Below are 16256 nucleotides of genomic sequence, written 5' to 3'. Positions count from 1 at the left end.
AATGGAGCTTGCCAGGCACAGGGACATGTGTGGGGGACGGTGGCAATGAATAGTGAAAGAAGTGAAAGATCAGATTCTTCCTATCCATCACTTTGAATATTTCTTGCCACTCCCTTCTGGCCTGCATAGTTTCTGTTGAGAAATCAGCTGACAATCATATGGGTACTCCCTTGTAGGTAACTGTTTTTCTCTTGCTGCTTTTAAGATTCTCTCTTTGTCTTTTGCTCTTGGCATTTTAATTATGATGTCACCAGGTAGGGGAAGTTTTCTGTCATTATTTCTTCAAATAGGTTTTCAGTATCTTGCTCTCTCTCTCTTCTTCTGGCACCCCCATAATTCGAATGTTGGTACACTTGAAGTTGTCCAGAGGCTCCTTACACTATCTTCAGCAAAAAATATTCAAAGTGATGAATAGCAAGAACCTACAAGATTACTTTACCCAGCAAAACTATCATTTAGAATTGAAGGTCAAATAAAGAGCTTCACACACAAGAAAAAGCTAAAGGTGTTCATCACCACCAAACCAGTATTATATGAAATGCTGAAGGGTATTCTTTAAGAAGAGGAAGAAGAAGAAAAAGGTAAAGATCAAAAATATGAACAAAGTGACAACAAATACATACCTATCAACAATTGAATCTAAAAATCAAATGAATAAGAAATCTGATGAACAGAATAAACTGGTGAATGGAATGGAATCAGGGGCATGGAAATGGAACAGACTGACGATTCTCAGAGGGAAGAGATTAGACAAAGATCTTATATGCATGTATGCATCACCTATGGACACAGACAATAGGGTGGCCTGGGGTGGGGTAGGAACTGGGTGGAGAGAAGCTATGGGGGGGGAGGAGGTAGACATCTGTAATAATCTCAACAATAAAGATTAATTTTTAAAAAAATAATTAAAAGGTCATCACAGACAGGGAGGAGGATGGTTTCAGGCAAAGCTAGAATGGTAAGCAGGGCCAGATCAGGCAGAATGTAAAATCAAAATGTTTTTTCTGGCTCTCTAATGCAATGCTCCTGTCCCAATTCTTCATAATACACAATGGAACATCCTACTGATATTCAAACGACTTCTGATTAGACTTTCTGCCACTTGTTTCATTAGCTTAGGGTGCACAGCCTTTTACTTAATTTTAAAAGATACTAGAGTTTGCCTGGCTAGGTGGCTCCTTTGGTTGGGTGTCATCCTGTGCACCAAAAGGTCACCTGATCAATTCCTGGTCAGGTCACTTGACCAGGTTGTGGGTTCAATCCCTCAGTTGATGTTATGCTCTCAAATCCATGTTTCTCCCTCTCTCTCCAAAATAAAAAATAAAAATCCTATCTAATAAAATGGGTAATTAACCGTCACTCCATCACAAATATGGCGGCGCCCATAGCCACAAGATGGCTGCGCCCAGTCCTCTCAGCCCCGCCGTAATCCCCCAGTCCTGAGGGGGCGGCCACTGAGAGCAGGCAGCATGAGCAGCTTGGTGGAATGCTTGCTTCGTTGCTGTGCCTGGCTTGGGCCGGCCCCCCGGAGCTGGAGCGGACATGGACAGGGGGGCTGGCCTGCAGCCTCCACGGCCAAGTGCAGGCCCGGAGAGGAGACGATGGGCCCGCCTCCTGCGGAAGCAGCACAGGTCCCTCCCGCCTCCTGCGGAAGCGGTGTGGCTCCCTCCTGGCTCCTCTGGGCGCCAGCAGCTCGCTTCCACCTCCTGCGGAAGCCACACGGCTCCCCTGGAAGCAGCACGGCTCCCATGGAAACAGCGCGACTCTCAGCAGTGCACTGCGATTCCCACCGATGGGCTACTAGTAAATAAATAAGTAAATAAATAAATAAATAAAAATGCCCTAGCTGGTTTGGCTCAGTGGATAGAGCGTCAGTCTGTGAACTGAAGGGTCCTGGGTTTGATTCTGGTCAAGGACACATGCCCAGGTTGCGAGCTCGATCCCCAGTAGGGGGCATGCAAGGGGCAGCCGATCAATGATTGTCTCTCATCATTGATGTTTCTATCTTTCCCCTCCCTTCCTCTCTGAAATCAATAAAAATATATTAAAAAATAAATAAAATAAAAGATACTAGAGTCTGACTGCTCATTTATTCCCTCATCTCTTCTATGTCTCTTACTTAAGGTGCAATACATTTTCTCAATTTAAATCACATTTTTAACCTCTTTCACTATGGATGCTGAATTAAAAGCCTATAGTTGTATGAATAAGTTTACAAATTCATCAAAATTCTAATCACATAGGTCAAAATATTGATCCAGAAGACACCATCTTCAGATCTGTAGTTCCCTATTTATTGTTTAAATATTCTGGTAAATTGATTTATATAGGGTCAAGGAATTACTATTGGCTATCATCATTTTATATTTCTAAATTTATTTCACATCAGTCCTTCATTGAACATTCACTGGGTCCGTGCTATAGGCCAACTGTAGGCTCAGTTGACGTCAAAGCACCTGGTCTTAAAAACCTTACAGTCCCATGTGGCAGGTTGACTGTACAGATCAAGTCTAATGCAAAAAAATAAATAGTTTCTAAAAAGCAAGAAAAAGAGAAAGAAAGAAATGGCCAAACCTTCTCTGAAGAGACCTTAGAGCAGTGGTTCTCAACCTTCTGGCCCTTTAAATACAGTTCCTCATGTTGTGACCCAACCATACAATTATTTTCATTGCTACTTCATAACTGTAATGTTGCTACTGTTATGAATCGTAATGTAAATATCTGATATGCAGGATGGTCTTAGGCGACCCCTGTGAAAGGGCCGTTCGACCGCCAAAGGGGTCGCAACCCACAGGTTGAGAACCGCTGCCTTAGAGGATTTCATGCCTAAATTATGACAGTGAAGCTTCCAAACAAAGCTGGCCATCTATCAAATGGTAAATTACTTCTAAATAGTTTATTATTCAAATTACATTGAATATTCTTAAAAAGAGATTAAAAAACAATACTATATATGACTTTAGGGATCAAAACTTTAAATATAGAATTCTAAGAAAAAAGTTTAATTATACATATTCTGAGAGAAAGCAGTGCCATAATTTTTAAAAATACACATAAAAATATGTTTTAATAAAATCCAGTGTTTTGAGTGTTATTTAGGGTAATGTTTAATTATTTTGGTGGGAAATCAATATAAAATTTTAATTTTGAGCATGAACCACTTTTACCCTAGAGGGAAAAAAAATCACTTGAAAGACATTTCTATCCAATAAAACAAAAATTACACACTTATTAAACTTATTAACCATTGATTAATTAGATCATGAGAGCCATGCTATCAGATTTCCCTTGGAACAGGCATGAGACCAGGCAAAATTTCCATACCTTCAAGAGTAACCAGTTCGATGCCTTAAGCAAAGACTCAGGTCATTAGGTAGCCATCTGTTCATAGTTCCATAGCACACATCACTGAGAAAATAAACTAAAACCAGAACAAAACGTTTTTTATGCACATGACTTGAGTTGATTGGCTTGGCTGAACTACAGATATGGGCTCTGTTTTGATCAAAAAGCTATAAACTTTCCAGTGTTAGCCACTCACTACAAACAGAACAGCAATAATGATTTTACTGCTCCTAAAAGTACACAATAATTTTATTCCATTTCTGTCTATTAAAACCTGCCCCCAAATCCCTAGTAATCCTTTAGCTATATATAACATAATGTTGTGTTTATTCAGGAGATGAAAAAAGTGCTTACCTGGGCACAACAAATTTGTTATTTTAAAAAAGGAAAAAACAGAAGCATTTACAAAGGTGATCAAAGATGAGAAACAATTCTATTATAAAGAGGTCGAGAAATTACACAGGGGTAAATAGGAAAATATGTTATTGAGTGTTCTATATTTCAGGAGTGGCATACGGGAAGTCTCAGAAGACCTAAGCGAAGCTGATAGAATGGAGAAGCCAGGTCCCATTCCGTGGCCTTGGGGAAAGCAATCAAAGAGGAAACAATACTGTTAGCCCTCCTTTTCCATGTAGACAAATCCTAAATCTCTAAAGGTCAAATATTTTCGCCAATTGGTGGGAGAAATGATGAGGTATATACAGGAAGGGCACATGTGGTATGTCAATATGTGCATCCATCATATAACTCACATACCATTTCTTTAAACAGAGACATGAAAACTCATGTTATTTAGCAAATGCTAAGGAATAAAACCAACAGGTCAAGCTGGGGCAAAGTAAAACTAAAAGATATTCCGAAGAGACATAACCTTGCTAAGTAATTCAGAAAGTACCCAAACAGGAGGTCAGAGTGGGGGTGACACTATATCAAAATAATACCCAAAGGTAATAAACAGGTTTTCATCTCTTTCCAAGTTTATCTCTGGTAGACATATTAAAAGAAAAATCAAAACAGAAAGTAAGAGGAAAAGCAGAAATAAAGGTAAATTATAAATTAAGAATTATTTACAAAGATCATAAATCCTTTAATGATTTGTGGGATTAAAAAATGAGATTACTGGAATATTAGTCGGCCATAAAAAAGAAGGAAATCTTGCCATTTCCCACATTATGGATGGGCCTTGAGGACATTATGTTAAGTGAAATAAGTCAGACAAGAGAAAGACAAATATTGTATGATCTTACTTGTAAATGAGAAACAGACAGAAAGACCAAGCTCATAGATACAGAGAACATATTGGTGGTTATCAGAGTCCAGGAAGGGTTGGGGTGGGCAAATGGGTAAAGGGAGTCAAAGGTACAAGATTCCAGTTACAAAATAAATAAATCCTGGGGACGTACTATACACTATGATGACTATATATATAAAAGGCTAATATGCTAAGTGTCTGACCATCCAACAAGTCACTATGATGTGCACTGACCACCAGGGGCAGACGCTCAACACAGGAGCTGCCGTGATGCACAATGGCCATTTGCAGAGAAACGGCACCGCGGACCTGGCACCCACAAAACAACACTTGGCTTCCCCCAAGTGGGATACAGGCCCCACCACCACCCCAGAGTGACACCCCACCAAATCGCAGCCAATGCTGCCAAGACCCCATGGTGCAAAATGCGGCCCACAGCTCAGCCCAGCCCAGAAACAGTGGCTGTGGGTGCCAGGTAATGATGTCACATAGCAACACCCAACTTCTGTCCCTAGCAACTAGCCTCCTTGGAGTTTCTTCAGCCCAGTAACATGACTTGTTTTATAGCCAGGTGGAAACATTTTACACTCTAACCAAATGTCTGTGAAGCCTTTTCCCGTGCCTCATCTCATTTGAGCCTAACAGAAGTCCTGTAGTAGGTAGATAGGAGACTCGGTGGAATCCTATTTTCTTTTCATTAGCCAGAAAATGGAGATTTAGAAAGCTTAGAAACTTGACCCGACTGAAAAGAAGAAATGGTGAACCTTGATAATGACTTCGGGTTTTCTCACTGCGCAGAATATAGTCAAACACTGCTGCAGTTAAATATTTTACCCTTTGTTCTCCCTGTGTGATCTACAATAATAATCTGCTTTGTATTGATATTTACTGCTGTGTTGCTGACAATTACCTGAAAGAGAAGTTGGGGTGCTTCACTGAACTGGAAAAAGTTTAGCTAAATCAGAAAGCAGGTCTAATTAAGCAAGTTTATTCTCTATATATAAAAGGCTAAGTTGACTTATGCATGTACAATAAATATAAAGTTCTAGCTGGCGCCAATCGCACGTGTGTGTTTTGATCTGTCATTGTCAATCGTGAATTTGGTTGACACTTCTATTATAGAGAAAGGGCAAATAATGATACTAAAATATTTCTTCTAATTAATTTCCTTTCAATGTGCATGAATTCATGCACCAAGCCTCTAGTAGTTAATAATATGTATGGTACATATAAAAGTTGCTAAGAGAGAAGGACCTAAAATTTCTCATCTCAAGAAGAAAGAAGTTTTGTAACTATGTGTGGTGATGAATCTTAACTAGACCTATTGTGAGGATCATTTCATGATGTATTTAAATATCAAATCATTATTATTATACATCTAAAACTAATACAGTGCTACATTCCAATTACATCTCAATTTTTAAAAAGGGTTTAAAAAACAGGCAACACCAACATCAAAAAGGTGCTGTTCCTACCCCTTAAAAGCCAAATCCCTGGCTTGAATTCCCTATAATACCCAATAAAAGGTTTGTTCTTTAATAATCAGCCTGATTTGAAACCTGAGTACCATGACCTATTACTTGAGGCATCTGCTATACACAGAGCACAACCCTGTCTGTGTGACTGGGCAGCTGTTAAGAGGAGGTGAAATGCCAGTCTTTTTCCACAGAGTCAAAACCATAGTAGATCTATCCGGACCTAAGAGAAAACCCTATTTGAACAGCATGCTGTGTCACTCTTCTCCTTCATCCTACAACCTTTCATGGAAAGTTAACCAAGTGGCGGCTTCAGCCAATCATCACCTGCTGAGTCAATGAGATGTGATTCGTTTATTCTTTGGATTATTCATTCAATGGTTATTGTTGAAAACCTGGCTGTTTAAGGGGCCGGAAATAGAGTGGTTAGCTTTGCAAACCAAGTTGCTAAGTTATGGAGCTTACACTCTCAAGTCTCTGAATTGTCCTCCTCCTCCACCACCACCAAAACAACAACAGGCATATACTGTAAAACTCATGTGGTCATGTGTGCCACAAAGGAAAACAAAGTTTGGTAAGTAGATGAGCAGTGATGTGTGTGTGTGCGCGCACATGCACGCACACTACTGTAAATAGAAGAGTCAGAGAAAGACTGTGATTGGTTGGCATTTGAGCAGAAACTGGAAGGAAGCAAGGGTATGAGCTGTGCAGATATCTTGAGGCAGAGGATTTCCCACCCTGGGAACGAGAAGTGCAAAGACCCTGCTATCATGTCCCCTTGACCTGTTGAAGAAACAAGGAACCCAGCATAGCTGGAGTGGACGGAGGGGAGGGGAGAGTGGGAGGAGTTCAGAGATGGAAAGGGGCAAGGTCATTGGAGGCCTTTGAAAGCCACAGCCAGGACTTGGGAGTCAACGTTTAGTTAGTTGTGGGTATTCAGGCCAGATATTTACTCACCTAACATGCCACAAAACCCAGCATCTCTTCTCACAGACCTTTTTAATGAAAATTTTCTCTGTATTTCTAACAAACAACTAAGGTATCTTTCTTATTTCCTTGCAACGCTTTTTTTCTTTTTTTCTCAGCAGTGAAAAAAAAAATCAATTAATTGGTCTGATGGAGATCCAAGAATGTGGTTTCCCAAGAGGCCAATAAATGGCACAGTTGCTAAACTCTGGTTGAAAAAACAAGATGTTCCTCTCAGTATTTCCTGAAAAGAACCTTAGCACCCTGTGATGATGCTCTAGAGGAGAGGAGGTAAGAAGAGCAGCTGGAAGCAGATGCCCAGAAAAGTCCGAAGTGGAGATGTTCCTGGAGGGAAGCCAGACAGCTCATAAAGCTCGAATGTTCCCGCCCTATCCTCCCAAAGACAACAGTGAGGAACAGCCCAGAGGAAGTGCAAGTTAGAATCTAGCTCTGTGCTTTGTTATTTGAGCACACATAATTCCCATGTTTTCCACTGATGTTTGCTTACGTGGCTTAAGAAAGAGAAATTAAATATTTTACACATAAGTCATGCACCATGAGGACCTGAAAATGAAAATACTGTTGTTTTACATATAAAGTCACAATACAGCTAGAGCAACTATACGTTAGACTTACCAGGGGAGTCTTATTATAGTTCACGCCTATTATTCCAGGGAAAGTGTTAATAGCCCACCTTTCAATTTCAGAACTGAACTGTGTTAGATGGTAAATTGTATGGTCACCTTTCTGTGGCTCATGTGCAAAGGGGTCAAGTGGAATTCTCAACTTTAATTGGAATTATTTTGCTTTGCAAAAGATTTTAATAAGACCAGTTCTGAAGTAAAAGAACTTGAAGATAGATATAATAAGGCCAAACAACAAGAACATCAAAATGAGGAACAAGGCAAAGAATAGGTATTTGAAAGAAAACCTGTCCAAATTTTCATTTTAAAAAGAATGATAAAAATATTCTTTAAAAACGAAGCACAGGTTTCTTTAGCAGCAGGTTCTCCTTTGAACATCTAAATTGTTAATAAGTATTTGTGGAAGGCCTCTTATGTACGATTAGTCATTGGGATAGGTGCCAGGGATAAGAAGATAAAAGACACAGCTCTTTTTTAAAAAGGTACTTATAAAAGAAAAATTCATATATACAGACAATAGTATGGCGATTATACCAGAGGGAAAGCGGGGTGGGGGAGGCGGGAGAGAGTAAAGGGGGGAAAATGGTGATGGAAGGAGACTTGACTTGGGGTGGTAAATACACAATACAATATACAGATGTTTTATAGAACACCTAAAACATATAATTCCATTAACCAGTGTCACCCCAATAAATTCAATGAAAATTTTAAAAATTAAAATAAATAAATAAAAGGCACTTATAATCAGCAAGAAAAGGCATTCACCTAAGCAAAGAAATGACACACAAGTGACAACACAGTGTCATTATTGCTATGATGAAGTGAACACCGGCACCATTGGAAGCCCTGAGATGCGAGTAAAGATGGGGACCAGGAAAGCGTTCACAGATGACCCACAGGAAGATCTGGGGGGAAAAGACAATGATTGAACTGGATCTTAAAAAGTGAGAGGAGATGGCAGGTGAAGACAGGCAGAGAAAAGAGACATTCTAAACAGAGAACCACGTGTGCAAATGCTAAGGGCATAAAAACATTTCCGGGGCATGCAAACCACTCAGAATGACTGGAGCTAGCAGACAGTGACAACAAGTGTGGCTGGAGAAGTATTTAGAGTCCAGAAGGCAAAACTACGCACAACCATGAATGAATGGAACTCTCTCAAGGTATGAGGAGCCAATGAGTAAATACTGAGGCAACAGGGAGAATAGATGTCCGTATCGTAGAGGGCTACTTTGACAGCTATGGGAGGATGAGTTTGAGGATGGCCAGACTGGTAGAAAGATCAGTTAGAAGGCCAGTGGACTAATTTAGATTTTTTTTAAAAAAACTGCTCAGCATTTTAAGAGAATAGTTGCAGTAGACTGTAGAGTAGACAGTCTCAGGAAAGAGGCTCAAGCTGAAGTACAGATTTGGAAATCAAGAGTATTTTATGTGGCAGCTGGACTGTGGGAGACATGCCCTATCAGGAGGAAGGACAGTGACAGAAGGAAACCAGGAGTCAGTTCCACAGGATGTCAGTGTACAGAGATGAGAGAGTAAAGAGAGTAAGCATAAACTACTTTTCCCCCAAGAAGGCTGGTCATAAAGAAAAGGAGAGGAATAGGGCAGTGGATAGCTTTTTGTTTTTGTTATCAAATCACAGTGTGGTCGCCCAAGCTGGTTTCGCTCAGTGGATAGAGCATTGGCCTGCCGACTGAAGGGTCCCGTGTTCGATTCCAGCCCGGGTTGTGGGCTCTATCTCCAGTAGGGGGCTTGCAGGAGGCAACCAATCAACAATTCTCTCTCATCATTAATGTTCCTATCTCTCCCTCTCCTTTCCTCTCTGAAATCAATAAAAAAAATATGTATTTTTTTTAACAATCACGCTGTGGTTTCAACTCTCTTCTGATTGGACACAGACTGGTAACAATGGTCAAGAAAGAAAATAAAACCAGGAGGAGACGGGTAGGTTGGAAGAAAACAGAGGCCAAAGGACCTTATGGGAGACTTTACAGGAAAGTTAATGCACAATCTTTGGAAGCCACACAAGGAGAAGTAGGCAAGTGACAAATGATCTGGGCCCTAGATCCTTTGGGTTTGGGCCAACGAATGCTCTTCAGTGAAGAGAGCTGTAAGGTAAACAGTAATCTCAGGGAAAAAGTGAGGTTTCATTTAAGACAAACTGTAAAATATTTTGAGAAGACAGTACAAATACACAATCACCACTGATACAGAGAACATAATGGAAAGGGCGGTTCAAAGGGTGGACAGCAAAGGACAGAAACCAAGTGTCCAGAACAAGCTGTCTCATCCCATGCCATCGGGACCGACTGCTGCTTTTCCAGTAAATTGGATGCAATTGGAAATGATAAAAAAAAATGATTCATACATACCGTAAACACTTTCTATAACTCAAAACATAAATGTGCACACATGTGCCAACCTTCTGATGTAAGGCCAAGGCCCGTTCCCAGCATATGGATCTGCTGAGAGGAGCTATGCGTCTTCTGTCTCCCATAAACCACATCCGTAATCTACAAGTTTGCTTTCTTCAAAGTGGAGGGAGAAGCTGAACGCAGAGCCCATCTAGGTTTGTATGACTCCCCCATGTCTTTTAACTTTGTCCCACCTAGACCCGGGTGATGGCAAAGCTTACGTAGCTAATCTTTTATCAAGTTTCTCCAAAGCTGAGTTTTCAGAGGAACAAAACTCGGTTTTTTTCTGCACCTGATCACTTTATTGACTCTTCATTTAAACTACATAGTTTATATAAGAACTACAACTAGCTAAAAACAGCTTTGAGGATGGCCGCAACACAAGGGGCCCTCAGAAAGAGGCCAGCTTAGCTGGTGGGGCAGCATTGCCTGGGCACCTGGGGGAGCCTTTGGCTGAAGACCTCTGTGCCGAGGGAGACAGGCTGGGTGGCTGATGGAGAACACAGGATCAGTTAACTCCCTAAGTCAGTGAAGAGGAGGCCAATGAAGAGAGCTTTAACTCGTCAGAAGACAAGACTACGTGCATTTTGAGGGGTAGGCAAGGACAGGGGACGGGGAGTATTATTTATTGACTGGCTTCAGGTTCCCAAATGGAGAGCTGGTATAGACTGTTTTTTCTCCCCCAGGTGCATGCTTTCCCTTTCCTCAATCCCTTTGCTTCCATGGCTTACTCTGGAGAACAGAGACTAGGCTGGAAGGAACCTGGTGGAAGAACTGGAAGAGGCCTGGAGCCGGTCTGCAGTTCCGGAGCCTCTTCTGGACCCCACACTGGTCATGGAATGCCTTTGCTTTTTTTTTGCACTGATGTCTAGGACTTCAGCCTGCTTTCCTCTTTCACCACTTATGTCTATTCTTCATCTGAGTTGTTCTGCCAGTCACTGGGGACCAAAATTCATCTTCAGTCACATTATCTGTCTCTCTCATTCTTTCTTCTGCTCCCCATTGGTTTCCAGAGAGGTTACTCATAGTACCATAGAGAAAGGGGAAAGCAACAAAACTAACAAACTAGAAGTATCTATTCTTTCAAGAAATGATCAAAGTACCAGTGTTAATGGTAATGGGGCTAGGTCTACCCACCCCAAACATCACTCACCTCCTTCCTGCATTTTCCAGTACAGGGCCCTCCTTTCCCGTCCCCATGGAATGGGTGGAATCCAGCACACTTCTGCCAAGTTCCTCAGTGAGGAGTCCCCCGGTTCAATAGGTGTTATAGGTAGTAATGGCCATTAATAGATTAGCCACCATTGACTGAGCAGTTACTGTAGTTAATGCATTAAGGGCCCATGGTTCTCAGGCATCACCTTGTTTAATCTGCACTAAGGTAGTATTGTATTTTACTCTCATCATCCCCATTTCAGAGAAATTATAAACCTCTAGGGATCCAAGGTCACACAGAGGTGAGTAGCAAAGCCAAGATTTGAATCAAGGTTCCCAAGGCTAAGCTCTTAGACCACTCTGCCCCTTCCCAGAATGTCCAGGTTCAAGTGGAATTCATGTAAATTTAGGAAACTTTCCTTAATTCCCTTCACAATATCAATGATTCCCTTCCCCTAACAATTACCCTCATCTATGGTATACACCAAAGGAAAATTAGTTTAGGACATACACCTTGTTCTTCCAAAGTGATGTTGACCTGCTTAAGCAACCTATGTGGAATGGATGATAGAAGACAATATGCCGTCTACCAGGAGATCAAGTCCCACTCAGTACTTTTCACAACCTTCCCCTTGAGCAAACACACCACCTTCTCTAACAAAAGAGGGGAGGGAGTCAGGCAAAGAGAGGCATGCCTCAGGGTGGGAGAGATGGGTAAACCAAACAGAAACTTGTTGGAAAGGTCAGTAATTCAAGCTTACTTTTTTGGTACACTTCTTGACGGTGTTGATTAATTCTTGCATTACCAGATCTACACTCTTCAAGGAAGGCCCTTTCAGCTTCACAATTTGTTTTTTGACTATTGCTTCAAACGCCATGTCTGGAGTAAACAGCCCTGTCCTGAGTGTGAGAAAGAGAGCCGCATGTTAGATTTTTTTTAAATGAGTAATAATATCCAGTACTCATTTGAAAATGTTTTGATTGACAGGCCACTTAAAGAAAGCATGAATACCTAGTTTAAAAGTTACAGAGTGATTTATTCTAGCCACAGTATCATTTGTAATAACTTTAATACTAATATTTCATAATACATTCTGTTCTATAGATGATTAACATTACCTAAAAATAGATCCCAAAGTGTTTATATGGCATATCATCTGGCCTTCTCATTAATTTGTCTCATTTCACAGTCTCACAGCTTTTTAAAGGAATGTTACAATGGAAATGTTCTAAATTGACATTTCTCTTTCTAAAGTACTCCAAAGGCAATCCTCTCTTGCCCTCCATGAAGCAGGAAACGGTCCTCATTTTTGAGCCCTGAGACAGTTGACACTACTGAGAAATTTCGCTATAGTGAGTGCAGTGGGTCCCAGTCTGAGGTGGGAGGGGAACTGGAGGAAAAAGAAAGCAGTTAAGTAGAACTAACCTGGGACCCAGGATGTTGAAATGGTGAGTTTACAAACAATAAAAAAAAAAAAAACACAACAACAACGAAATAGCAAGTGCCTTTTTCATTTGGCTAGAGTCCATTCAAATTGGTATCGGAACAATGCTTTCCTTGTGCTGTGCAGGAGTCCGGGAAAGCAGATGTGTGTGTGTTTCATAGAAAGTGCTTATTCATATTTAAACAAAGAGTCCATGAGGGAACCTGGACCCTGAGCACCGGCCATCCTCAAAGACCGGCAGCTCTTGACTCCCTGTTCCTAAACCCTCGTCCCTTCCTCTTCTCACCTCTCCTGCCTTAACGCCTCTCCCTGCAACACTCAACTCTATGATGTCTCCTTCGGGAAATTGCTTTTAACGCTCCCTTAACCAGCTTTACTCTCCATCCCTCCTAATCATCTACTCTCTGTTCACCTCTATTTCTAACTGTAGCGATCACACCAGATTGGAACTGTAATTCTCCACCTCGGATATGGGATAAAATCCACACTGCTCAGTCTGACATAAAAAATTTCCCCATCTGACCCTACCCTTCCTTTTATTTTCCTCCAGCCTCCCGTGCACCCTATGTTCCCACCACATGGGGCCCTCTGCCTTTGCACAAACACACTCACACGCTCAGTTTAGGTCTCTGCCTTCGTCTTGTGACGGTCGCTTCGCAATCCCCACAATTTGAGCGCGTCCACATCCCGCCCGCACTGCACAGCCCGGGTCATGAGACCACGTCCTACAGCGCCTGCCCCAGTCCTACTGCCAGGGTCCTACTGCCCGCCGGGCCTTCCCCCTCTGAACCCCAACACCTCTCAGCAGGGATCGGGGCACATGCTGAGTCCCCTGGCTACACCGGTAGGAAGTGTCACGATCGCACTGTGTTCGTCCCACAAGGACTGTCTCCCACGCTTGCTCATCGCTGGTTCTCAGCATGTACAGGCGGAGAAGGAGCCATCCCGTCCTCAGTGGGCAAGGGAGGTTTCTGCTATTGGAACATCCAACAGAATCCACTGGGCACAACGCTTTTCACACGTGTACTTTAGGGCCTAGGTAGGCATGCCGTTAGGATGTCTCAGGTACAGGCCAGCGCCATTTTCTAGGCAAACTAACTCCAGAATAATCACAACCACCAGTCTCTTCTGTGGCCGCGCACTGACATTGGAAATCTACATCACGGAGTCGCTGAGCTTTGGCAGTTACAGTCCACAAAAATGTTACTCATAAGGAGTTTTAAAAGCCAAGTGAAGTGCTAAGTAAAAATATTTTGTGACCCCAAATCTGTGACCTGACAGACATGCTGAAACACGACCTTCGCCCGCTAAGGAGCAGGGCCCAGCTCCACCGCAGATGCTCTCAGGAAGGCAGGAGAGGGCCAGCGCGGACAGGGACCTAGCGCGCGGAGGCGAGAGGGACCGGGTTTGGTTATAGATGTTCCCCTTTCTCACTCGGTGAGCGCTATGTACTCACACTATTTGAGACTTGCAGAGACCGTCTCCATTTTAAAACAATAGCTAATTCAAATGTCACAACTCCTTTGGAAAATCACTCATCACATTCACACTCACGGTCAGGCTTTGCCCTCTCAGGTTCTGTTCCCCAAGGAGTCTCCACTTGGCCCTGCGTGGGCAGGGCTTGTGGGCGCAGGGCACGTGGGCCCAGGGCACATCGATGCAGGGCTGTAGGCGCAGAGCACGTGTATGCAGAGCACGTGGGCGCAGGGGACGTGGGCGCAGGGCTGTAGGCGCAGAGCACGTGTATGCAGAGCACGTGGGCGCAGGGCACATGGATGCAGGGCAGTAGGTGCAGAGCACGTGTATGCAGAGCACGTGGGCGCAGGGCACATGGATGCAGGGCAGTAGGTGCAGAGCACGTGTATGCAGAGCACGTGGGCGCAGGGCACACGGATGCAGGGCAGTAGGCGCAGAGCACGTGTATGCAGAGCACGTGGGCGCAGGGCACATGGATGCAGGGCAGTAGGTGCAGAGCACGTGTATGCAGAGCACGTGGGCGCAGGGCACGTGCACGTAGGGCATGTGGGCGCAGAGGCCGTGGATGCTCGGCATGTGGACACACTGCACGTGGATGCACACAGCACGCTCTGTTAAAGCTGAGATACCACTGCCTATAGACAGGGGGCGCTTCCCGCCTATAGGATAATCCACGAAGTGGGCAACCTAAGTTTTATCAGCCTGACTTCAGGACATCTCAGTTTAACATATGCTCCCTTACATTTTGTTTAGCCTTCCGGACATGAACTCAAGCAATGTGTTTTAAATTGTGTTTTTCCCTCTAAGTTCTTTAAAGAAAGTAAATGCACGTTATACAAGGGTAAGTTCGGGCACCAGGGCCTCTCCCAGCCTCCCGTCCTCTGCTCTCCGGTCTATGTTCCTAACTGCAGTCAACGTGTGCGACCCCCGGCTCCGTGGGCTGCATGGCACCACCTCTGCCTGGCACTGGTCCTGGCACTTCAAGCCCTTTCATCCTCCAGCCCCAACACGCTCCAGCCTCTCATTCTCATTGCATTGCTCCCTACCCCATCCACACACACACACACACACACACAGAGAGAGAGAGAGAGAGAGAGAGAGAGAGAGAGACATCACACAGATACAGACACACACACACAGCACCCCTTTGCCAACTGAAATCATTCCTGTCCTCTAAACAGACAAGGTTCGACTCAAAAGTTACCACCTTCATTAATCTTTCCCAATCTTGCTCCACAACTCCAGCCAAAAGCAATCCGCCCTGTCTCCGGGTAAGTAACGATGACTTATGAGCACGTCAGGCCTCCCTCCCTGCGAGGAAGGCTCTGGAGAACAAGGGTCCCGGCTCGAGCTCGCAGGGCTGGGAGTGCAGACGTGTTTCTGTTTTTCTAATTGAAAAAGACCGAGAATGACGATCCCGGGAATTAACCATTGAACCCAAACCAGGATTTCCTACTTCTTCCTCCCACCTCCGTGCTCTGCTTGGCTCAGATGGTGAAAAGGCTACTTTGCTAGCCGTTTATAAACCTTCTTCTTCTTCTAGTAGCCGGAGTGAAGGACAGGGAAAATGGGAATCACTTGCCTGATACCATGTATGTTTTTGATTGCGTAGCTTATTTCTCTGCGCAATTCCTTCTCGTTGAACTCCATCTGCAGATGCAGGATGAGCCACAGTTAGGACACTTAATTCCGTTGACTAATAATACTATTGAATATTAAAGAATGAGAATAGCTTGACTTCACTGTTAATAAGTGGATGCTCATGTCTTCCCTAACTTAAACCCAGATGGTCAAAACATCTGTTTATATAAAGTTCAAGGCAACAGAGAACATGAGGGGTTTCTGGGAGTTTTATTTCTAGTGCAGCTGATTTTAACTCCGTTTCAGATAGGAGTGCCGTGTATCAAAGGTGCCTTCTGGACATAAATCTGGCCACTCATTTGAAATCTATAATTTTTCATTCTCTTGCTAAATGTAGGAAATGTCCTCACAGACAAATACACGAGTAAGGGTGTCACCGGACGTGCAATAGCGGTCCGGCTGTGCTGAGATGGCCATTTTAACCACCGGAGCTCAAGGCCTCT

At 43.2% G+C, this 16256-nt stretch overlaps 1 protein-coding gene across 3 annotated transcripts in view; it reads right to left on the bottom strand.

Moving 5' to 3' along the window:
* The window catches only part of DNM3 (dynamin 3), a 373409-nt gene that overhangs the window by 249806 nt on the left and 107347 nt on the right, over positions 1-16256 (bottom strand). For all 3 annotated transcript variants that reach the window (XM_014540885.1, XM_014540883.1, XM_014540884.1), the window contains exons 9-10: positions 15755-15822; positions 12013-12151 (exon numbers count right to left, since the gene is read on the bottom strand). In XM_014540885.1, coding sequence (XP_014396371.1) covers positions 12013-12151; positions 15755-15822 — 207 coding nt within the window. The remainder of the gene's footprint in view (positions 1-12012; positions 12152-15754; positions 15823-16256) is intronic.

This window comes from Myotis brandtii, unplaced genomic scaffold (genome assembly GCF_000412655.1).
Source record: "Myotis brandtii unplaced genomic scaffold, ASM41265v1 scaffold250, whole genome shotgun sequence".
Lineage (NCBI taxonomy): Eukaryota > Metazoa > Chordata > Mammalia > Chiroptera > Vespertilionidae > Myotis > Myotis brandtii.
Note: the sequence above shows the minus strand (reverse complement) of the source record. Positions and strands in the feature narration are given on the sequence as shown.